This window comes from Halichoerus grypus, chromosome 15 (genome assembly GCF_964656455.1).
Source record: "Halichoerus grypus chromosome 15, mHalGry1.hap1.1, whole genome shotgun sequence".
Taxonomy (NCBI): Eukaryota; Metazoa; Chordata; class Mammalia; order Carnivora; family Phocidae; genus Halichoerus; species Halichoerus grypus.
Window position 1 is genome coordinate 60,147,755 of NC_135726.1, and position 23,523 is coordinate 60,171,277.

Sequence of the window (23,523 nt, forward strand, 5' to 3'; positions counted from 1 at the left end):
GGACCCTGACCTGATCCGAAGGCAGATGCTTAAGGACTGAGCCACCCAGGCGCAGGGAAAGGTTTTTAAAGGTAGGACAAAAACATCATTAACAGATAAAGGGATTATGTCACATGAGGTCACCTTATTGTGAGGACAAAAGAGTCTTATTAGGAGACTCCGTCATCTTTCTTTGGGGAATGGAGTGGGCCTATCCATGTAGATTACCTTTTTGGTACTGACCAGGAAATCCCTGACTGAGCTTGGAAACTAAATTTCTGGGGGAAGTTGAAAGTGCAGTGAGCTTCGGTATTATGCCCTGGTTTGGTGACACGGCCTAGCGGAAGTGACTCCATTTGGGCCCGTGGTTTCCTCTTCCACACCCATTACAGGTCTGTGACATTGAAGGACAGGGATGGTAGGCCACCCCGAATGAAGTGGTCAATGACGCGGTCAGGCTCTGGTTCCACATTAAACCTCTCTTGCCTGTATAGTGATTATGTAACATCTATCGAGGACCTTTTTTTTTTTTTTTAAGATTTTATTTATTTGTCAGAGAGAGAGTGCACCCAACCAGGGTGAGCGGCAGGCAGAGGGAGAAGTAGGCCCCCGCTGAGCAAGGAGCCCAATGAGGGACTCGATCCTGGACCCTGGGATCATGACCTGAGCTGAAGGCGTACACTTAACCGACTGAGACACCCAGGCGTCCCTATCAAGGAACACTTTTATCCATGTACTTCTATGTATTCAATTCCTTTCAGGAATCTGACATCATCCCAAACATAGAGCAACTTAACCGATGCTATTTTTGGTACCAAACACATGTTGCCATTTTCAGTTGGAGCAAGTGTGCAAGGGGAGAATCTGAGCCCTGAAATAAAGGGTTATCTGAGGGGCGCCTGGGTGGCCCAGTTGGTTAAGCGTCTGCCTTCAGCTCAGGTCATGATCCCAGGGTCCTGGGATTGAGTCCCACCTGGGGCTCCCTGCTCAGCGGGGAGTCTTCTTCTCCCTCTGCCTCTGTCTCTCTGTCTCTCATGAGTAAATAAAATCTTTTTAAAAAAAAGGGGGGGGTTATCTGAACCCAGTGATCTCACCTTCTTGCTGGGAAGTGATTCTTCTTTCTTCAGGCACTGGCAGTAGTGTTGTTTTAGGAATTGAAGTTATCTCAGAAAAACAGTGGTGAAATGCACATTTCAGAAAGCTGCTCATAACTTTACTGAGCTATTTAAAGACAGTGGCAGAAATAGCTATGGGGAAAGCCACATTCCATCTCCCTACACATCAGTAAAAGCTAAGAAACAATTACGATCTCAGAGTACTTTTAGAAAAAGCCTTAAGAAGTGAGAAATGATAGAATCAAACGGAGCACTTGACTGTGCTAGACCAATGTGGTTGGTCATTGTGAGGCCTTTATCTCCAAATGTGACTTTTTCATTCTTGAAAACATTGAGGAATGCTACTGTCATCCTTAAAAGTAAATAGCCAGTTATTTTACTAGCAAGCTGAGTTTATTCAGGAAAAACAGAAGAATTGCAACCGGGGATAACCACTCCAGGGCAGAGCACAAGCAAGTCTGAAGAGAGAAGGAAAGTCAGCTTTTATTACGGTTTAAGAGGAGAGTGGGGAGATTTGCTCTCAATAAAAGTTTATTGAAGAAAAAGAGCTTTTAGTTGTGACAGTGTTTCATTGGCTGCATGTCCCTGGTTAGTGTGTGGTTGCTGGGGTAAGGAGAGATCATCCTTTTTTGTTCAAAGCAGGAGATTAAATTCCTACTGGGAAAGTGTCCTTCCTTGTCAAGATAAAAATAATATTCTTTTTTTCCTGCTGATTTTCCATTCCTCCCCGTGTGAATGCTCCATTTTATTTTTTAAATAGATTTTATTTGCGCATGAGAGAGAGGAGTGGGGGAGGGTTAGAGGGAGAGACTCTCAAGTGGACTCCCCGCTGAGGGTGGAGCCTGATGTGGGGCTAGATCTCATGACCCTGAGTTTATGACCTGAGCCAAAATCAAGAGTCAAATGCTTAAAGGACTGGGCCATCCAGGCACCCCATTAAAGCTCCATTTTAAATGTGGTTTCCTTTACAAATTTTCACACCACTTTGGAGAGAGACTTGAGGAAATTTATGATACCCAAAGTAGTTAAAATGAGAAAGAAATTGAAATGTCATGTTTAGGGGCGCCTGGGTGGCTCAGTCAGTTAAGTGTCTGCTTTTGGCTCAGGTCATGATCCTGGGGTCCTGGAACCAAGCCCTGTGTCTGTCAGGTTCCCTGCTCAGTGGGCAGTCTGCTTCTCCCTCTCCATCTGCCCCTCCCATTGCTTGTGCTCTCTCCCTCTCTCTCTCTCAAATAAATAAAATCTTTAAAAAAAAAGAAATGTAATGTTTATTCACTCTCCTAACAAATGTGCATTGAGCACATACTGGTTTCTCAGGAACTTTGGTAGATGCATGGGAGAAACTCAGGCAGAAGACAAGCAGCCCTGCCTTCAAATGCCTTGTATTATGTTCAAGGAAAACACAGGAAACAGGAAAGCAGAATTACTAACTTATATTCTATGTTAGAATGAGGTAGGTAAAATGGAAACAAGGAGAGGTGATTTTGTGAGAAGAGGGGTCCAGGTGTAATAATCCACTGGGCAGAAAGGGAACCCTCGTTAATTTTAAGAGCACCACTGAGCAAGGATGAGTCCTGTGGGTTTTTATTTTCATTAGCTCTCTTAAAAGATGAAGTGAGCTACGTGAAAATTTCAAAGAGCTTATTTGTACAAACACCAAATCCATTCAGACAGCACCAAACCAAATTAGGTAAAGGCTTTTGTAGACTAAAAAAGGGAAGCAAAGCAGTAAGTTATGTGATTGGCTATTAGTTAAGGCAGTGTCTTATTTGGAAAACTAGTTGACTTGTGTGTGCGTGTGTGTGTTTTAATTAGGCTCCATGCCCAGCATGGAGACCAACATAGACAGCTTTGTGTGATTCGGTGTTTTTAGGTTGAGGCATTTAGAAGATTTTGCTCCAGGTTAGGTTTCAGTTTGCCTCTCTAGGTGGTAGGACATTGTAGCCACCCACACCTAGTGGCCTCTTTGTTGATTTGCAGTTCCACACGAAAGAAGGAGGTGTGTGGGTGGCTTCCTGTGGACTCTTCTGCAGTGGAGACCCTGGGACTCCAGCCCTTTAAGCCTTTGGCCTGCTTGGCTCACTGCAGAAGCACTCAGCAGTTGTGCATGAGAACCCTTCGCTGTGCTGCTCATCACAGTGTGTACATCTACAGCCTCCTGGCCTGGAGCCTGGAGGGAGGCAGCCTGGCCTTCCCTAAATAACTTGTTTTCACAGTTTCATCTCTGCACTGACCCTCTCCATCAGCTTCACGTCAACTCATTAGAAATGCTCATTCTCAGCCCACAACCGAGACCTCTTGACTCAGACACTTTGGTGGTAGCCCAAGAATTAGTTTTTTTTTAAAGATTTTATTTATTTATTTGACAGAGAGAGACACAGCGAGAGAGGGAACACAAGCAGGGGGAGTGGGAGAGGGAGAAGCAGGCTTCCCGCTGAGCAGGGAGCCCGATGTGGGGCTCGATCCCAGCACCCTGGGATCACGACCTGAGCCGAAGGCAGACGCTTAACGACTGAGCCACCCAGGCGCCCCAAGAATTAGTTTTTAAAGAAGTGTCTGGGTAAAATAAATGCAGAGTAAAACATTCCATCCGCTAGTTGCGTTCCTGAAGACAGGGCACTTACTCTTTTTTTTTTTTTTTTTTTTAAAGCTTTTATTTATTTATTTGACAGAGAGACACACTGAGAGAGGGAACACAAGCAGGGGGAGTGGGAGAGGGAGAAGCAGGCTTCCCGCCGAGCAGGAACGTTTTCCCTCTTTAAACCCTGAAGTGTGGGGCCCCTGGGTGGCTCAGTCGTTGAGCGTCTGCCTTCGGCTCGGGTCGTGATCCCAGGGTCCTGGGATCGAGCCCCACATCGGGCTCCCTGCCGATGTACTCAACAACTTCCAGGTGTCTCCTCTGTCTCTGCACCACCCCTGCCCTCCCACCCGGCACCAGGCCGCCCTGCAGGCCGCTTCCTGGCATAATCTCCGAGATGAGACCACGATCCCGCGTGTGTCCCGGGGGCGGGAAAAACGTCCGCAGGTTCCCACACGCCTGACCTAGGGACCCTCTTCCTTCTGGTGGAGGCCCTTAAAGGGCCTGGACTCCAGTTTTCCGGGCAGAGAGGGAGGCCAGCACTGACCCGGAAGTTCTGGGTGAGGCCCCGCCCAGGGGCGGAAATCCCTCTCTTCCGGGAGAGGCCCCGCCCCACCTGGCTCCCTGTCCTTCCTGGCCAGGGTGAGGCCGGAAGTGGCCCAGCGCCCGCGCCCCCGCCCCGTACTCCGCCCAGCTGGCTTCTCCGGAAATAGCGGTCCGGTAAGACATCCCAGAACAGTGGTGAGATGCACGGAATGTCGACTCTTTGGGGACCAGCAGTCAACTATTACAGAAAGCTTAGAAATTAAATCACTTGGAGGCTGGCGTCCCACGGTGAGAATTTCTCCCAGTGTACTGGGTGGAATCGGAGGCGGCGACTCTGACCTGAGTGGGTGTACACGACAACCTTGTCACTACTAACGTGAGACCAGCCAGATTTTCAGTCACCAGTCAGGATGTTCAGGGACGTCCCTCCCCTCTGGCCTGTCAGGATTAAGGTCCCCTGCCTGAGAGGCTCCTGCAGACCTCCAGCCAGCTCACAGCCCCCACAGCTGCTGTCTGCCTGGCCTTGTAAAGTCTCCTGCACACGCCAAGGTTTAGTTTTCCACCTAACACCCAAGTAGTTTTTCTGCGCCTTCTCTGAGCATATCCCGCTCTCATAATGGGAGAATTTACAGTTTGTAAATAGCCTAATACTATAAAGTGGGGCTGGATTTTTGTATTTCTGAATTCTGCACTTAAAAGTCCAGACATGATGGTAAGAATGCACTCTAAACTTAAACATGTATGGTGTTTTGGGTCATGACGTGTGCAGGACACAAAAAAATCTGAGGAAAAATAATAAAGACCTTCCAGTATTTAGAAACAGTTACTCCATATAGAAAAATGATCAACCAATATAAAACCCAGGACAACTCCAACATATGTCTACTAAAAAAACAATAGTCTTGAACACTACATCTAAAACTAATGATGTGGTATATGTTGGCTAATTGAATTTAAATTAAGTAAATAAATAAAATAAAAAACAATACTCAACTGAGTAAATTTGAAGATCAGATTATCTCCACAGCATCCCATCTAACAGAAAGGGTCTCAAAGGGGCAGAAAGGTTTTAAAGGCAGGACAAGCAGGACAAGGACATTGTGAAAACAAAAATGGATTTGGGCAAAGTCACCTCCTTTTGGGGGACAACAGGGACTTATTAGGAGGATTACATCACCACCGTAACCAGGAACCTTCAGGCTGACTGACGAAAAGTGAAAACTACAATCAGGTTAGCTCTTAAGCTCGGGTTTGGTGATGCAGTGGTAGCAAAGTGACTCCATTCGGGGCCTGTGGTTTTCTTTTAAAATGTCTTTGTTGTTTTATTGTCTTATTTGTAAATGAAAAGGAAAATCACTGTAACTTACACACAAGAAAGTGGCAAATGAGGTTAATGGAAAAGCAATACAAAAGATTTGCAATTGGCAAATAAGACATTTTAAAAATGCTCAAAATCGGGGCACCTGGATGGCTCAGTCGTTAAGGATCTGCCTTCGGCTCAGGTCACGATCCCAGGTTCCTGGGATCGAGCCCCGCATCGGGCTCCCTGCTCCGCGGGAATCCTGCTTCTCCCTCTCCCACTCTCCCTGCTTGTGTTTCCTTTCTTGCTGTCTCTGTCAAATAAATAAAATCTTTAAAAAAAAATGCTCAAAATCATGAATCTTTCAGGAAATGCAATTAAAACTACACTGAGATTGTACTACACACTTATTACATGGGCTGAAATTAAAGAATGGCCATATCAAGTATTGGCAGGGATGTGGGAGAAGTGGACTTTTCATCCACTGCTGATGCGAATGCAAAAGCAAAAAACAGTCATTGTGATCGCAGCACAGCAGTTTTTTCAAAAGTTAATACTCACCTACCCTGTGACTCCGGTACCTAACATTAAGTTACTGACAAAAATAAAAACAGCATACATCTACATAAAAGTACTGACAAATGTTTGTGACTGCTTTATTTTCAATAGGCAAAATCTAGAAATAACCTAAAAGCCCATAAAAAAGATAAATAAAGTAACAGTGGCATATGCAAACATAAGGGTGTTATCTAGACAGAACAGTGAGCTACTTGTGTAACATCACTGAAGAAGTCAAAGTAATTATGAAACACAAAGGAAATAAAAAGAGTAAACAGTTTGATTCCAAACATATAAATTAAAAATGTGATGGTTTCCATTGTAAAACAAAGTATAAGGGTTACCTGGAGAGGTGGGCAGGGTAAGGATAGATTATAATAGGGCAGGAGGTAATATATACCATGACATCTATGGTCATTATCGGGATTATGATGGTGTCAGAGATTCATATCCCTGTCAAAACTTACCAATTTTACATTCTTAAATATATGCAATTTATTAGCATCTATAAATTAAACTTTTATAAAGTTTTAAAAATTGGCTCAAAATAAAAATAGGTTTGGCAACCCTATACTGACAGTCCCACCTTGTTCCTATGTCCTCTGAGCGTCAGTCTTGCCTCAGTGTCTCCAACTAAAGGGAGCAATGAAGGACGTTTCCACCGGAGTTAACAGGAACACTGCCTGGGTCTTAAGCGCCACATCAACAAACTATAGATTCCGCCCCTCACCTCTCTTAATATCTTGTTTTCCTCTCTGTGCAGTAATGATCTTGAGGTGGGAAACACGGAGGGGTTAAAGGAATCACCAGTACCTTTCAATTATTCTATCTGGGAATGACTTCAGCTACATTGATTTGTGTACACACTGATCCTGCAGAGTCACTGTCACAGAAACTGGTCTGGATGCATTTTAGAAGAACATTCCATTCAGTTGGCTGCAGTCTCCTCCCCTTCCTATTAAGCCAGTGTTTCTGTACCAATTATGGTTTCCCTTGACCCCTATGGTCTTACAACCAGTGACCTTAGCCCAGTGAATTGTGGACATCAGAGCACATGGCTGTTTGTAGACATGGGAAAATACCCCCTCGGCAGTGCTGACATCCCCTGTGATGTCTCCTTTGAGTAAGGGAAAAAATTCATGTTGCTTTCAGAAGCACTAAGAGTCTCACACCTGCCCCCTCCTGGGGGTCATCATTGAGACTCCTAAAACACATGTCATCCAGGCCTCAAACGAAGACCAGAAAGCCCCGCAGTTTTTCCTAGGAGGCTGTGAGGCAGCAATGCAAATTTAGTCCAAACTGGCAGGCTACTGGGACGCCTGCCTGGCTCATTCAGTAGAGCTTGTGATTCTTGATCGCGGGGTTTTTGAGTTTGAGCCCCAAGTCGAACATACAGTTTACTTAAAAAACAAAACGAAACAGTCCGGAGCGGCGGCGTCCGCCGGACAGACAAGACCCCAGCGCCCGGCCTCCCCCAGGGCATGCGGCGCTGAGGAGCGGCGGACCTTCGCGGCGGACCTTCGCGGCGGCGCCATGAACCTCCTGCCGTGTAAGCCCCACGGCAACGGGCTGCTCTATGCTGGCTTCAGCCAGGACCATGGATGCTTTGCCTGTGGGATGGAAAACGGATTCCGAGTCTGTAACACCAATCCGCTAAAAGAAAAAGAGAAACAGGAATTTCTGGAAGGAGGAGCTGGCCATGTTGAAATGTTATTTCGCTGCAACTATTTAGCTTTAGTCGGTGGTGGGAAAAAGCCGAAATACTCCCCCAACAAAGTGATGATCTGGGATGACCTGACGAAGAAGACTGTTATTGAAATAGAATTTTCTACAGAAGTCAAAGCAGTCTAGCTGCAGCGAGATCGAATTGTGGTTGTTTTGGACTCAATGATTAAGGTGTTTACATTCACACATAATCCCCATCAGTTGCATGTCTTTGAAACCTGCTATAATCCTAAAGGCCTCTGCGTCCTGTGGCCAACAGTAACAACTCCCTCCTGGCCTTCCCGGGCATACACACGGGCCACGTGCAGCTCGTGGACCTGGCCTGCACCGAGAAGCCGCCCGTGGACATTCCAGCCCACGAGGGCGTCCTGAGCTGCATTGCTCTCAACCTGCAGGGAACAAGAATTGCAACCACATCTGAGAAAGGGACCCTTATAAGAATATTTGATACTTCATCAGGGCATTTAATCCAGGAACTACGAAGAGGATCTCCAGCAGCCCATATTTATTGCATTAACTTCAATCCGGACGCTTCCCTCATCTGCGTGTCCAGTGACCACGGCACAGTGCACATTTTTGCTGCCAAAGATCCAAAAAGGAATAAACAGTCTAGTTTCAGGTTCCCTCAGGCTCTCCGTGCATCTGTGCCTTTGGAACAGAGCCAAATGCCGTCATTCTGATTTGTGCAGACAGCAGCTACTACAAATTCCTATTCAACCCCAAGGGGGAGTGCATCCGGGACGTCTACGCAGTTTCTAGAAATGACTGATGACAAGCTGTGACTCCACCGGGAGTACAACCAGCACCCACAGCCGGCCACCCCCAAAGCGCTGCGTGTGCCCTTCAGACTCCTGGGGCAGGTGCCCGTGCCCTTGGGCCTTGTGGGTCAGCAGCTGGAGGACTGCCCAGGGACCTTGGTCCTGAGGCCATTCTGTGGTTGTCTGTTTTCTTGAGCAGGGCTTCCCATTTCCAGTATTAAAGGACGAATCATCATCAAGGCAGTGTAGACGCTCAGTGGCTCTGAGCCGCCCGGGCCCAACTGCTGGCCCGCGACCTTTAGTTCAGCTTTGACGCTAGCTTCTGCCCTCCCACCTGCGCCTCCCCCGTGCACCTGGGGGCTCCGTACACATGTAGGGACTGGGTTGACAAAAGGATGGACAAATAGAAATCTGTTTTGGCAATAGATTCCATCATTTTTACTGAGTCTGTAATGGGGAAATGAGCAAATGTGTCAATGCGAGTTCTTGCATTACACCAGATTTTTAAATAGAACCAGAATACCAGCAGCTTGCCTTAGAAAAGGAGAAAGGAACTCCTTCTCCCCTCTGAACATGACGCAGAGAGACAGCCGCGTCAGAGAGCCTAGGGTGGGCGTCTCCCTGCGAGCTGGCGTCCTGGTCTCCCGGGCCTGTGGCGCGGCCGTCCCCGTCTGTCTGTCTGTCTGTCGGAGCTGTTGGCATCGCCCGCGGCGAGCAGAGCGCTTCGTGTGCCCCGCGGGTCTCCTGAGTTTCCCCGTTGTGTGTAGGGAGCAGAGTAACACGGAGACGGTCACTTAATTTAGAGGATGTGGAGGGAAGGGCTGGGCACTGCAGCGGCCGGGCCGGACCCCGGGGCAGGAGCGGGAAGCGTCAGCCCGCCGCCCCCGTCGTTGCTCAGAGCCGCTCACTAGCATTCTGAGAAGGGAAGGCACATGATGACGTTTCCTAGCATCGGTGGCTAAAACAGGTTATGGGCTCTATGTTGTTAGTACTCCCAGAGGTACGTATTCCGTTTTCTTAAATTCCCTTTACAGAAGCCTAATTGTATGGTTTTGATTTCAGGTTGTAAACATTGAAAGTCTGCGGCGGCAGCTCCTGGTTCTGCCAGTTCTCTCTGTCATGTAATCAACTAACTTTGTATGTGGATTTCAGTGTAAAGCATGCATGTTACTTTGGTGTGTATTTAATCATGAAATTTAATTTTGCACTTATTTGTAATGTTTCTTTTAAATAAAAGTGACTAATTTTGTTGTACTCTGTAAAAAAAAAAACAAAAACAAAACAGAGGCGCCTGGGTGGCTCAGTCATTAAGCGTCTGCCTTCGGCTCAGGTCATGATCTCAGGGTCCTGGGATCAAGCCCTGCATCCGGCTCCCTGCTCAGCGGAGAGTCTGCTTCTCCCTCTCCCTCTGCCTGCCACTCTGCCTACCTGTGCTCTCTAGCTCTCTGTCAAATAAATAAAATCCTTAAAACAAAACAAACAAACAAAACAAAACAAAATTGGCAAGCTATTTCCTGCCATCACCCTCTCCCTCCTCAGGCATAGATAATTTGAGACTCTTAAAAAGTTCACCCTTTGATGCTTGTTGAGCCCAAACCATTTTATAAACTACCCCTCACAGTAAGTAGAACATTCAAGGTTAAAGAGGACTTAAACAGTAAGGCCTTGATTATTATCTTAGCCAAATCAACGTGGAGCAGATAGTTCTCCAGTTTGTGACTTGGAACCTGGAAAAACTAATCAGAAGTATCACATGAGACCAACATGTTCCTGAAAAAGGTAGTCATTCTCTATAAGCTGCCAGCCAAATTCATGTTGTTCTCTGGGTTATCACTGATTCAGGTCAATGCCCTGAAGGTATTCAAGGAGGAGGCAAAGCTGCCCCTAAGACCTCAGGTTACCGCTAATCTGCTCCAATTCATGGGAACCGAGGTCAGCTTCTCTGAGTACACTGGGGTGAGGACTGATGCGCACCGTGTGGACCTACCAGTTGGCAGAAGTGAAAGGGTCACAGAACTGTCAGTTACATAAATCTAGAGAGATCTCTGGACAATTTAGAAAATGCAACATACCCACACATACTTCCAACATTATAAAGAATCTCCCCACTGTAAAAGATTCAAATCAGGCAAATGGCTCCTCAAAGAGTTTCCACCAGGGGCGCCTGGGTGGCTCAGTCGTTAAGCGTCTGCCTTCGGCTCAGGTCATGATCCCGGGGTCCTGGGATCGAGCCCCGCATCGGGCTCCCTGCTCGGCGGGAAGCCTGCTTCTCCCTCTCCCACTCCCCCTTCTTGTGTTCCCTCTCTTGCTGTGTCTCTCTGTCAAATAAATATGTAAAATCTTAAAAAAAAAAAAAAGTTTCCACCAGTGGCATTACACTGAATAAGGAAATTGCATATTCATTATACAACCATGCCTTTCTCTAGTGTGAACTCTCCAATGTTGAGAGAGGTTAGATTTTCCCCTAAAAGATTTCCCACATTCACTGCACTCATAAGGTCGTTCTCCAGTGTGAACCCTGTGATGATAAGAAAGAGCAGTACGAGTGATAAAAGATTTCCCACATTCACTGCATTCATGAGGCCTTTCTCCAGTGTGAACTCTGTGATGATAATGGAGGGCAGTACTACTTATAAAAGATTTCCCACACTCACTGCATTCATAAGGCCTTTCTCCTGTGTGAATTCTCTGATGATAATGGAAGCTGGAACTAAAAGTAAAAGATTTCCCACATTGGTTGCATTTGTAAGGGCTTCCTCCATTATGAATTCTCTGGTGTATTGAGAGTGAATGTTTTTGTCTAAAGGATTTCCCACATTCACTGCACTCATAAGGCCTCTCTCCTGTGTGACCTCTGTGATGATACCTGAGTGCAGAGCTAGAAGTAAAAGATTTCCCACACTCACTGCATTCATAAGGCCTTTCTCCTCTGTGGGATCTCTGATGATAACTGAGGGCAGAGCGAGAGGTAAAAGATTTCTCACATTCACTGCACTCAAAAGGTTTTTCTCCAGAATGAACTCTATGATGATACTGGAGTTCATACCTACAAATAAAAGATTTCCCACATTCATTACACTCATAAAACCTTTCACTTGAATGAACCTTTAGGTGCATATTGAGGCTATTTCTTCGGGTAAAGGACTTGCCACATTCACTGCACTCATGAGGCCTTTCTCCAGTGTGAACTCTGCGATGATATTGAAGAGCACTATGAGTGCTAAAAGATTTCCCACATTCGTGGCACTCATGAGGCCTTTCTCCAGTGTGAACTCTGTGATGATAATGGAGGGCAGTACTACTTATAAAAGATTTCCCACACTCACTGCACTCGTAAGGCCTTTCTCCTGTATGAATTCTCTCATGATAATGGAAACTGGAACTACAAGAAAAAGATTTCCCACATTTGTTGCATTTGTAAGGGTTTCCTCTACTATGAATTTTCTGGTGTATTGAGAGAGAATGTTTTTGTCTAAAGGATTTCCCACATTCACTGCACTCATAAGGCCTCTCTCCTGTGTGACCTCTGTGATGATACCTGAGTGCAGAGCTAGAAGTAAAAGATTTCCCACACTCACTGCATTCATAAGGCCTTTCTCCTCTGTGTGATCTCTGATGATAACTGAGGGCAGAGCGATAGGTAAAAGATTTCCCACATTCACTGCACTCAAAAGGTTTTTCTCCAGAGTGACTCCTATGATGATACTGGAGTTCATACCTACAAATAAAAGATTTCCCACATTCACTACACTCATAAGGCCTTTCACCTGAGTGAACCTTTAGGTGCATATTGAGTCTATGTCTTCGGGTAAAGGACTTGCCACATTCACTGCACTCATAAGGCCTTTCTCCAGTGTGAACTCTGTGGTGATAATGGAGAGTAGTATGAGTGCTAAAAGATCTCCCACATTCACTGCACACAAAGGACTGTCTTCCAAGGTGGACACCCTGGTCCTGAATATGTGTGTGTTTGGGACCAAAGGTGTTCTTGCATTCTCCCCAGGTGTCATGACTTTTTCTGCTTTGTAGAGTTGCCCTGCACTGGGTGATTTCCTTTGGATTCTCCCCAGTATGAGTGGCCTCTTGCTGCAGATGCCCTGAGCCAGACAGGAAGTCCTTCTGAACTTCTCCACAGGTAAAGGGCTTTCCTGAAGCATGGAATCCCCAGGTCTTCACAACAGAGGCCCTGTCCACACGGCTTCTGAAGGGTTCTGCACCCACGTGCTGCTCCTGCTGCTGCTGAAACTTTACACTGAAATAAAACTGTTTCCCACAGGCCCCACACCTCAACAGTTTCTGGCTGTTTTCTTTTCCCTGGTGCGCAGCCAAGTGGAAAATGTCTCTCAAGACTGGACCACACATCTCACAGGGGTGGGTCTTCCGGCAAGACTGAGCTGCCTTGGGCGTCCTGGTCTGTGACACGCCTACCAAAGTGCTCTGGGCAAAGGGTGCTTCCTCATCCTCTGCTCCACAGCAACAACCTGAAGGCAAAGAAGCGCTGGTGAAATTTGTGTTGACTATAGCGAGGGGGTGAGCCCATCACATACATCATCTGTCCTCCCTGGGCACAAGTTTATAGCATGCTTTTCCAGACACTGGAGATGAAATTCAATTGAAGGAGTGGCCACTGTGCATTACTGGGCCCCTAAGGTCAAAGTATTGTGGAGAGCACACTAGCCAGAAGGAAGAGAGGCAGGCTCTACAACTTGTTCTCTGCCCACAGCTTCATGTTGGCCTGTTTCATGGCTGAGTAGAAGGCTGTGGGAAAATCCACTCACAAGAAATTTGCTGCTGTTCAAGGTCAGTTTAAGTATATGTCAACATCTCACGGCAAACTGGGCAAGTGTGGATGCCAAAGTACACAGAAAGAGCAGTGAGAGAAATGGGTGAGATGTAGAGGCCTGAGAAGCACCGATTACCCCTGCACTGCAAGTCATGTAATTACAAAAGGAGTAGAGCCCAGAAGTCCACAAATTGTCAACAGTGAAGAAGGAAAGACAGAAACGGGGTGTGGCCATCGGCAATCACACCGAACTCTGGTTGAACAAACAAAGGTGCCCAGTATGATCTGAACACAGGCCTGATATCACACCTTTCCCAGCTGCCATTCATGAGAAACAGGGCCCCTGTGAGCTCACCTGTTCATGCCCGGAGCATGTCCATACTATGATACCCAAAGGACTCTTCCCTGTAAGCCCTCCTGAGCAACTACAGGGTACCAGGAGGATAGAAATAATGCAGGAAAAGTGCGCCTGGGTGGCTCCGTCAGTTGGGCATCCGACCCTTGATCACAGAGCAGGTCTTGATCGCAGGGTCATGAATTCAAGCCCTGTGTTGGACTCCATACTGGGTATGGATCCTACTTAAGAAAAGAAAGGAAAGAAGAAAAAGAAAAGGGCAAGGAAAGGGCAAAGGAAAGGAAAGGAAAGGGAAAGGAAAAGGAAAGACAAGGAAAGAAATATTAGAGGAAAACAGGCCAAGTGGATGGCCAGCACTGTCCCAGAGCTACTCAGGATACAAAGCACCCAGACAAGCATCCTATGTGACTGATGTCAGCAGGATGGTAGAATAGGAGATACCATCCTTCACCTCAACAAAAATGAATTCAAGAGCTGTCCATGAATGACATTAGCTTCAGAGGGCTCAAAAATCCAATTAAGGCCAATTACTACACAGTGGAGCATAGAGGAGAGTGCAAGCATGCAGAAAGGACAGCTGGAGACTTTACTGGCGGAGATGTGGGGATGGGGCAGAAATAAGGGCTGCACCGATCTCTATCACTCCCACAAGGCAGGTGCTTCAGCAGTCCCTGCTCAGCAGACTCCAGCTGCCTGCTCCACAGCGGACGCTGGCATCTTGTGCCGAGTTAACCAACACGCATCACTCTCATGGACTCAGTGAATATAAAGCTACTGTGTCCTGCTCCCCCCACTGAGGAGCTGCTGTTGTGCAGCTCCAGGACAAGGACTACAACTGCCCCCCAACCCTGTGCATGTCCTGGGCCCCAGATCTGCGCCTATGTGTGCCAGCATTCCAGACCCTGACCCCCCACTGCATCAGGTCCACCTGTGTCTTCCAGGGAATGGAAATGTTCTCCAGATAGGCCAGCCAGATGCCAGGACCTCACAGCCACTGTATCTCCATGCACACGCAGACACAAACTTCCTGGCTGCTTGGGGTGTGGCTGCAACTCACAAAGCAAACTAACACCACTGAGGTGTAATCAGTGTCCCAGGGCCAAAACTGCTGTCACTCTGAAAGTGCCCGCACACCAGACCCTCTTCCATGGCTACTCCAAGAGTGCCAGCCCATCAGACACCAGGGCCGCTGCCACCACCCACAGGGTGCCTAAAAGTCAAACTCAGCACTGACATCAACTCTGCCACAATACTCTCCATGGAAAAAAAAGCCATCAGGTGTTCCTCAGCAGTCTTCTCCACTGCTTTGGATACTACAGCCTTGACCATCCTGCTGTCTCTTCCCGATGCCTTCGCTGATGCTGACAGGTGACAGAGCTGCACAGAGAGTTTATCACTGGGCCTTCCCCAGATCCAGAACGGCCACACCCCACGAAGCTGACACCCTTGCACCCACCTGTAGGTGAAGGACTCTCCTGACCAAAAGTACCACAAAGTCTGGAAGAAGTGACCACACCATCAAATGTGCAAACATCAACGCAAGGATGTAAGAAACAAAAAATCAAGGAAACATAACACCATCAAAGGAATACAGTAATTTATCAGAAAACACACCCAAGGAAATGGAGATATGCGATCTATTGGACAAAATTCAAAATAATTGTTGTAACAAAGTTTAGTGAGCTACAAGAAAACACAGGTAGACGATTCAACAAGATACACAATAAACAAAATAAGCTGTTCAACAAAGATATAGAAATCATAAAAAGGAACAAAATGGGTTGGCCAAGGATGCAGTGAGGTGTAGTCACTGGTGGCCACTGGTGGTCTGAGTGGAGTGAGGAGTAGACTCACCTGAGAGTTGCATGTTATAGGCACACCTGCATCCAGATGCCCACAGGTACCTGCCCCCACTGAGGTCACAGACATTGGCAGAGAGGAACAACAGGGTGGAGAGTCACACCACACTTTATACTAGCAATACAGGGGAGTTCCTGGTGTGCCACTCTCCAAAAGGAGGGTCAGATATAAGCACTGAAAACTGAATCAATAGTTGGTAACAGTCCACCTAATCACTGATGGGACTCCTAATGAGGCCACAAGCAGCTGGGAAGACATCAAAATATGAGGAAATGGAGCAGTACTAGATCATAATATATACTTAATACAACACTAAATCCTCTTAATACCACCTACTTTTTAAGAACAAGGATGGCATATAATGTGTGGGAGAGAAGAAGGTTTCTGTCTTTCTATACAGACTATCCTTAATGAACTGGTCTTTGTAGCAGAACTGTTCTACTCATTCTTCGTGTTAGAAAACTTCCCACAGGGCTGCACCAGCACAACCAGCCTGTGCTTTTACAGTCTCTTCTTATCAATTACCAGAGTGATCTATGTGACCTTCCACCACTGGACTTGTATGGGTGGGTATTAAACTCTTCAGGCATAATTAAACCAACCAGAAACAAGATGGTATATGTATTCGTTTTGTCTTAGGTGTCTAGCTCTGAAATATCAACTAGATGGAAATACTGGAGACCCATTTAATTTGCAGCAAAGATGCTTTGCTTTGCTTCTGTTAAAGGATTAGGACTTTGGGAGGCTTAAACTGCAGAAGTTTAGTTTATTGTACTCTTGTACTGCCCTTGTTTTTTGAATATTCCAACTTATAACTGTTGCATCAGAAGAAACATTTCAACAAAGTGTCCTTTGGATATTAACAACTGCAATCATCTGATGACTTTCTTATCCTCTAACTAAAAGTTACTCATTTGAGATGTTGTTTGTTTAGAATCAAGGTCCTTTATATATTTACATGTTACAGGTGATGGAAATCATTCCAAAGGGGCTATTTTAGAATACATGTAGGGGCACCTGGGTGGCTCAGTGGGTTAAGTGTCTGATTTCCGCTCAGGTCATGATACTAGGGTCCTGGGATCAAGCCCCTTATGGGGCTCTGTGCTCGGTGGAGAGTCTGCTTCTCTCTCTCCCTCTGCCCCTCCCCTCTGCTTGTGCTCATACGTGCTTTCTCTCAAATAAATAAAATCTTAAAAAGAGAGAAAGAATACATGTAGAGAAATGCTTTGAACTAGTGTGATATAAACTATACAATAAAATGGAAATTTCATATATTCACAAAAATTCTGAACGGGTAAAAATTAACTTAATCTCTGGTATTAAATGTTTACATTAAAAGAAGATGGTGACACTGTCCCATTAAAAAAATGCGGGGAAAAGAGAGTCCAAGATGGCGGAGGAGTAGGAGACCTTAGTTTTGTCTGGTCCCAGGAATTTGGCTAGATAGCTATCAAATTATTCTGAATACCTGTGAACTCAACGGGAGACCTAAGAAAAGAATTGCTGCATGTCTACAAATAGAAAAGCAACCGCTTTCTGAAAGGTAGGAGGTGTGGAGAAGTGAATTCAAGTTGATATATCAGAAGATAAACCACGGGGGTAGGGAGCCTCTGGAAGCCGGCCACTGGAAAGTGATACAGTAGCAGAATGCAAAATCAGAACTTTTAGAAGGCTGTTCCAGTGAGGTATGTCCCTGCCTGAAAGGTGCTCAGGTAGCAAGCAAGGAAGAATACTAGGTGGGACAGTGTGGTCTCAGGATCCTTGGGGTCACAGAAAGAACGGGGGTGCCTGAATGCTGCAAAGTTCCCAGACATTGGAGCGAGGAATCCAGCTGCAATCAGGGAGCCCAAGAGTGGGGACTCAGCTCAGTGTTGCCATAAACCATGAACTGCCACACAGTAGGGTGACCACTCTCCAAGCAGGGGCTCAGCAAGCGTCAGAGCCCTGGCGAGATCCCTCTTCCGCATGTGCACTGCAGGGGTCTACAGGGTTTGGAGACTCCCAGGGTCCCAAACGCTTCGTCACAGGCTGGGTGAGCCACGGAGTACGGCCAGAGACCAGGGAGCCAGGAGTGACTGCCTGCTTTTCCCTGAGGGTGCACTGAGGAGTGGGGGCCGTGAGGTTCTGGCTCTGGGCCTGGAGACTGGGAGGCCACCATTTTCGTTATCATCTGCTTAAGCTGCAGGGAAAGCCTTCAGGGAACAAAAGCCATATATAGTAATCCAGAGCCCCTTACTTAGCCGGGCCTCCTGACAAGAGGGATACAATTCCTCCCAGGGCAAAGACAACTGAGCATCAGCGCAAGAGGCCCCTCCCCCAGAAGATCAACAAGAACGTCCCACTAAGACCAAGTTTACTGATCACACAGAACTGCAAAACTCCAGCACTAGGGGAAAACAGTACATAGAATTCATGGTATTTTTCTCATGATTCCTTAGCCTTTCAATTTTAATTTTTTTCTTTTTCCTTTTCAACTAATTTCTTATTTTATCAACTCTTTTTTTAAAGTCTTTTTTAATTTTCATTTTTAGAGTTAACATTCTATTCTTCTATTGTATTTAATTATATTTTTGGATATATATGTATTTCTTTCTTTACAGTTTTGGGATGCAGTTTCATATAACAAACACACCAAAATACACACAGAATGTAATGTATCGCTCTGTTCTCTTCACCTAATTATATTCTTTTTCTACGTCTTCTTTTTTTTTTTTTAAAGATTTTATTTATTTGACAGAGAGAAACACAGCGAGAGAGGGAATACAAGCAGGGGGAGTGGGAGAAGAAGCAGGCTTCCCGCTGAGCAGGGAGCCCAATACAGGGCTCGATCCCAGAACCCTGGGATCATGACCTGAGCCGAAGGTAGACACTTAACAACTGAGCCACCCAGGCGCCCCATTTTTAAGTCTTTTTTAATTTTCATCTTTACAGTTACATTCTATTCCTTCAATGTATTTAATTTTATTCTTGTATATATAAGTTTTTCTTTCTTCATAATTTTGGGATGTAGTTTCTTCTAATAAACAGAACAAAATACACCCCGGATACAGTGTATGTTTACCTGTTTATATTTTTTTCTTGTCTTTAATTTTCATTTGTAAAGTTACACTCTATTCTTTCGCTGTATTTAATTTTATTTTTGTACATACTTGTTTTTCGTTCCTTACACTTTTGGGATCTAGTTTTCTAACAAACAGACCAAAATACACACAGGATCCAGTGTACTGCTCTATTCTGTTCACCTGATTATATTCTCTCTCACTTTTTAACGATTTTTATTTTTTTTGGTTTCTGGTCTCTTCTGATTTCTTTAGTGTATATTTCTAAGGGGTTGTTGTTGCCATTTTAGTATTCTGTTCTCTCGTCCATCTATTCTCTGGACAGAACGCCAAGACAGAAAAACTTACCTCAAAAAAGAGAACAAGAGGCAATACTGACTGCCTAGGACCTAATCAGTATCGATATAAGTAAGATGCGGAACTAGAGTTCAGAAAAACAGTTATAAAGATACTAGAGGGGCTTGAAAAAAAGTATAGAAGACAATAGAGAATCCCTTTCTGAAGAAATAAAAGAACTAAAATCTAGTCAAGTTGAAATAAAAAAAGCTATCAATGAGATGCCATTAAAAATGCAGGTTCTAGGGGTGCCTGGGTGGCTCAGTCGGTTAAGCGTCGGCCTTCAGCTCAGGTCATGATCCCAGGGTCCTGGGATCAAGCGCCACGTCAGGCTCCTTGCTCAATGGGAGCCTGCTTCCCCCCCTCCCTTTGCCTGCTGCACCTTCTGTTTGTGCGCTCTGTCAAATAATTAAAATCTAAAAAAAATGGAGGCTCTAACTGCTAGGATAAATGAGGCAGAAGAGAGAATTAGTGATATAGAAGACAAAATGATGGAGAATAAAGAAGCTGAGAAAAAGAGAGATAAACAAGTACTGAATCACAAGGGGAGAATTTGAGAGATAAGTGATACCATAAAGTGAAATAATATTAGAATAATTGGGATGCCAGAAGAAGAGGAAAGAGAAGGGTGGAGCAGAAGGCATACTGGAGCAAATTATAGCAGAGACCTTCTCTAATCTAGGGAAGGAAACAGGCATCAAAGTCCAGGAGACACAGAGAATACCCCTCAAAATCAATAAAAATAGGTCAACACTTTGACATATAAATAGTGAAGCTTGCAATCCTCAGAGACAAAGAGAAACTCCTGCAAGCATCTTGGGACAAGAGGTCCATAACTTACAAGGGTAGAAAAATTAGGCAGCAAACCCATCCATAGAGACCTGGAAGGCCAGAAAGGACTGGCATGATATATTCAGGGTCCTAAATGATAAAAATAGGCAACCAAGAATACTTTATCCAGCAAGGCTGTCATTCAGAATAGAAGGAGAGATAAAGAGCTTCCAGGACAAAGAGAAACTAAAAGAATTTGTGTCACTAAACCAGCCCTGCAAGAAATATTAAAGGGGATCCTTTAAGCGAAGAGAGAACCCAAAAGAAACAAAGACCAGAAAGGAACAGAGAATATATATATAGAAACAGTGACTATTCAGGTAATAAAATGGCACTAAACTCTTTATCTTTCAATAGTTACTCTGAATGTAAATTGCCTAAATGCCCCAATCAAAAGACACACGGTATCAGATTGGATAAAAAAAAGCAAGACCCATCGATATGCTGTCTGCAAAAGACTCATTCTAGACCCAAAGACACCTCCAGATTGAAAATAAGGGAGTAGAAAACCATTTATTAAGCTAATGGACATCAAAAGAAAGGTGGGGTGGCAATCCTTATATCAGACAAATTAGATTTTAAACCAAAGGCTGTAATAAGAGATGAGAAAGGACACTATATCAGACTTATTGTCTATCCAAACAAGAAGATTTAACAATTGTAAATATTTATGCCCCTAACATGGGAGCAGCCAATTATATGAAACAATTAATAACCAAAACAAAGAAACATATTAATAATAATACAATAATAGTAGGGAACTTTAGCACCCCACTCATTGCAATGGACCGATCATCTAAGCAGAAGATCAAGAAGGAAATAATGGCTTTGAATGACACACTGGACTGGATGGACTTCAAAGATATATTCAGCATTCCATCCTAAAGCAACAGAATACACATTCTTCTCGAGTGCACATGGAACATTCTCCAGAACAGATCACATGCTGGGTCACAAATCACGTCTCAACTGGTACCAAAAGACTGGGATCATTCCCTGCATAGTTTGAGACTACAATGTTTTGAAATTTGAACTCAATCACAAGAGGAAAGTTGGAAAGAACGCAAATACATGGAGGCTAAAGAGCATCCTACTAAAGAATGAATGGGTCAACCAGGAAATTAAAAAAGAATTTAAAAAATTCATGGAAACAAATGAAAATGAAAACACAACTGTTCAAAACCTTTGGGATGCAGCAAAGGCAGTCCTAAGAGGGAAGTATATAGCAATACAAGCCTTTCTCAAGAAACAAGAAAGGTCTCAAATACACAACCTAATCTTACACCTAAAGGAGCTAGAGAAAGAACAGCAAATAAAGCCTAAACCCAGCAGGAGAAGAGAATAAAGGTTAGAGCAGAAATCAATGAAATAGAAACCAAAAGAACAGTAGAACAGATCAACGGAAGTAGGAGCTGGTTCCTTAAACAAATTAGTAAGATCGATAAACCCTGGCCAGACTTATCAAAAAGAAAAGAGAAAGGACCCAAATAAATAAAATCATGAATGAAAGAGGAGAGACCACAACCAACACCGACAAAATACAAGCAATTATAAAAACATACTATTAGCAACTATATGCCAAAAAATTAGGCAATCTCAAAGAAATGGATGCATTCCTAGAGACATATAAACTACCAAAACTGAAACAGGAAGAAATAGAAAACTTGAACAGACCCATAACCAGCAAGGAAATTGAAGCAGGGATCAAATATCTCCCAACAAACAAAAGTCCAGGGCTGGATGGCTTCCCAGGGGAATTCTACCAAACATTTCAAGATTTAAGACCTATTCTTCTGAAGCTGTTTCAAAAAATAGAAATGGAAGGAAAACTTCCAAACTCATTTTATGAGGCCAGCATTACCTTGATCCCAAAACCAAAGACCCCATCAAAAAGAATTACAGACCAATATCCCTGATGAACATGGATGCAAAAATTCTCACCAAGATACTAGCCAATAGGATCCAACAGTACAGTAAAAGGATTATTCACCATGACCAAGTGAGATTTATTCCTGGACTGCAAGGGTGGTTCAACATCCACAAATCAATCAATGTGATACACTACATTAATAAAAGTAAGGACAATAACCATATGATCCTCTCAACAGATGAAGAAAAAGCATCTGACAAAATACAGCCAGCACCCTTTCTTGATTAAAACTCTTCACAGTGTAGGGATAGAGGGACATATACCCTCAATACCATAAAAGCCATATATGAAAAGCCCACAACAAATACCATTCTTAATGGGGAAAAACTGAGAGCTTTCCCTGTAAGGTCAGGAATATGGCAGGGATGTCCACTCTCACCACTATTTTTCAACATAGTACTAGAAGTCCTAGCCTCAGCAATCAGACAACAAAAAGAAATAAAAGGCATCTGAATCAGCAAAAGAAAAGTCAAACTCTCACTCTGCAGATAACATGATACTCTATGTGGAAAACCCAAAATATTCCACCCCAATATTGCTAGAACTCATACAGGAATTCAGCAAAGTGGCAGGATATAAAATCAATGCACAGAAATCACAAAGAGACAGAAGAAAGAGAAATTAAGGAATCAAGCTCATTTACAACTGCACCAAAACCCATAAGATACCTAGGAATAAACCTAACCAAAGAGGCAAAGGATCTGTACCCAGAAAATTATAGAACACTCATGAAAGAAATTGAGGAAGACACAAAGAAATGGAAAAATATCCCATTGCTCATGGATTGGAAGAACAAATATTGTTAAACTATCTATGCTACCTAGAGCGATCTATACATTTGATACCATAGCAATCACTATCAAAATTCAATACTTGATACATTCTATACAATGCTATACAATGCAGCATTCAGTGCTATACATTCAATAGTATAGCAATCCCTATCAAAATACCATTAACTTTTTTTTTTTTTAATATTTTATTTATTTATCTGACAGAGAGAGACACAGCAAGAGAGGGAACACAAGCAGGGGGAGTGGGAGAGGGAGAAGCAGGGTTCCTGCCGAGCAGGGAGCCTGATGCGGGGCTCAATCCCAGGACCCTGGGACCATGACCTGAGCTGAAGGCAGCCGCTTAACTGACTGAGCCACCCAGGTGCCCCAAAATACCATTAACTTTTTTCACAGAGCTGGCACAAATAATCCTAAAATTTGTATGGAACCAGCAAAGACCCCAAATAGCCAAAGGAATGTTGAAAAAGAAAACCAAAGCTGGTGGCATCACAATTCCAGACTTGAAGCTCTATTACAAAGCTGTCATCATCAAGACAGTATGGTACTGGCAAAAACAAACACACAGATCAAGGAAACAGAATAGAGAACCCAGAAATGGACCCTCAACTCTTGGTCAACTAATCTTCAACAAAGCAGGAAAGAATATCCAATGGAAAAAAGACAGTCTCTTCAACAAATGGTGTTGGGAAAACTGGACAGCCACATGCAGAAGAATGAAACTGGACCATTTCCTCACACCATACACAAAAATAGACTCAAAATGGATGAAAGACATAAATGTGAGACAGAAATACATCCAAATCCTAGAGCAGAACACAGGCAGCAACCTCTGTGACCTCAGCCACAGCAACTTCTTGCTGGACACCTCTCTAAAGGGAAACAAAGGCAAAAATGAACTATTGGGACTTTGTCAAGATAAAAAGCTTTTGCACAGCAAAGGAAACAGTCAACAAAACCAAAAACAGCCGATAGAATGGGAAACGATATTTGCAAATGTCTTATCAGACGAAGGGCTA

At 44.4% G+C, this 23,523-nt stretch overlaps 2 protein-coding genes and 1 pseudogene across 7 annotated transcripts in view; 1 reads left to right on the forward strand and 2 right to left on the reverse strand.

Moving 5' to 3' along the window:
- LOC118549667 (zinc finger protein 256-like) overlaps positions 1 to 13,819 on the reverse strand; it is a 58,681-nt gene extending 44,862 nt beyond the window's left edge. Inside the window, exon 1 of the mRNA XM_078062873.1 lies at positions 13,698 to 13,819. The gene's annotated coding sequence lies outside the window, so the exon portion shown is untranslated. The remainder of the gene's footprint in view (positions 1 to 13,697) is intronic.
- LOC118533232 (uncharacterized) overlaps positions 6,151 to 23,523 on the reverse strand; it is a 102,540-nt gene continuing 85,167 nt past the window's right edge. For 4 of the 6 annotated variants that reach the window (XM_078062892.1, XM_078062891.1, XM_078062890.1 and 1 more), the window contains exon 3: positions 6,151 to 13,040. In XM_078062892.1, coding sequence (XP_077919018.1) covers positions 10,933 to 13,040 — 2,108 coding nt within the window. In that variant the 3' untranslated portion in view covers positions 6,151 to 10,932. Of the gene's footprint in view, positions 13,041 to 13,697; positions 13,827 to 23,523 lie in introns of those variants that run through there. The other 2 variants (XR_013444189.1, XM_078062893.1) reach the window with 2 other exon arrangements.
- On the forward strand, positions 7,610 to 8,583 carry LOC144380234 (WD repeat domain phosphoinositide-interacting protein 3 pseudogene; annotated as a pseudogene).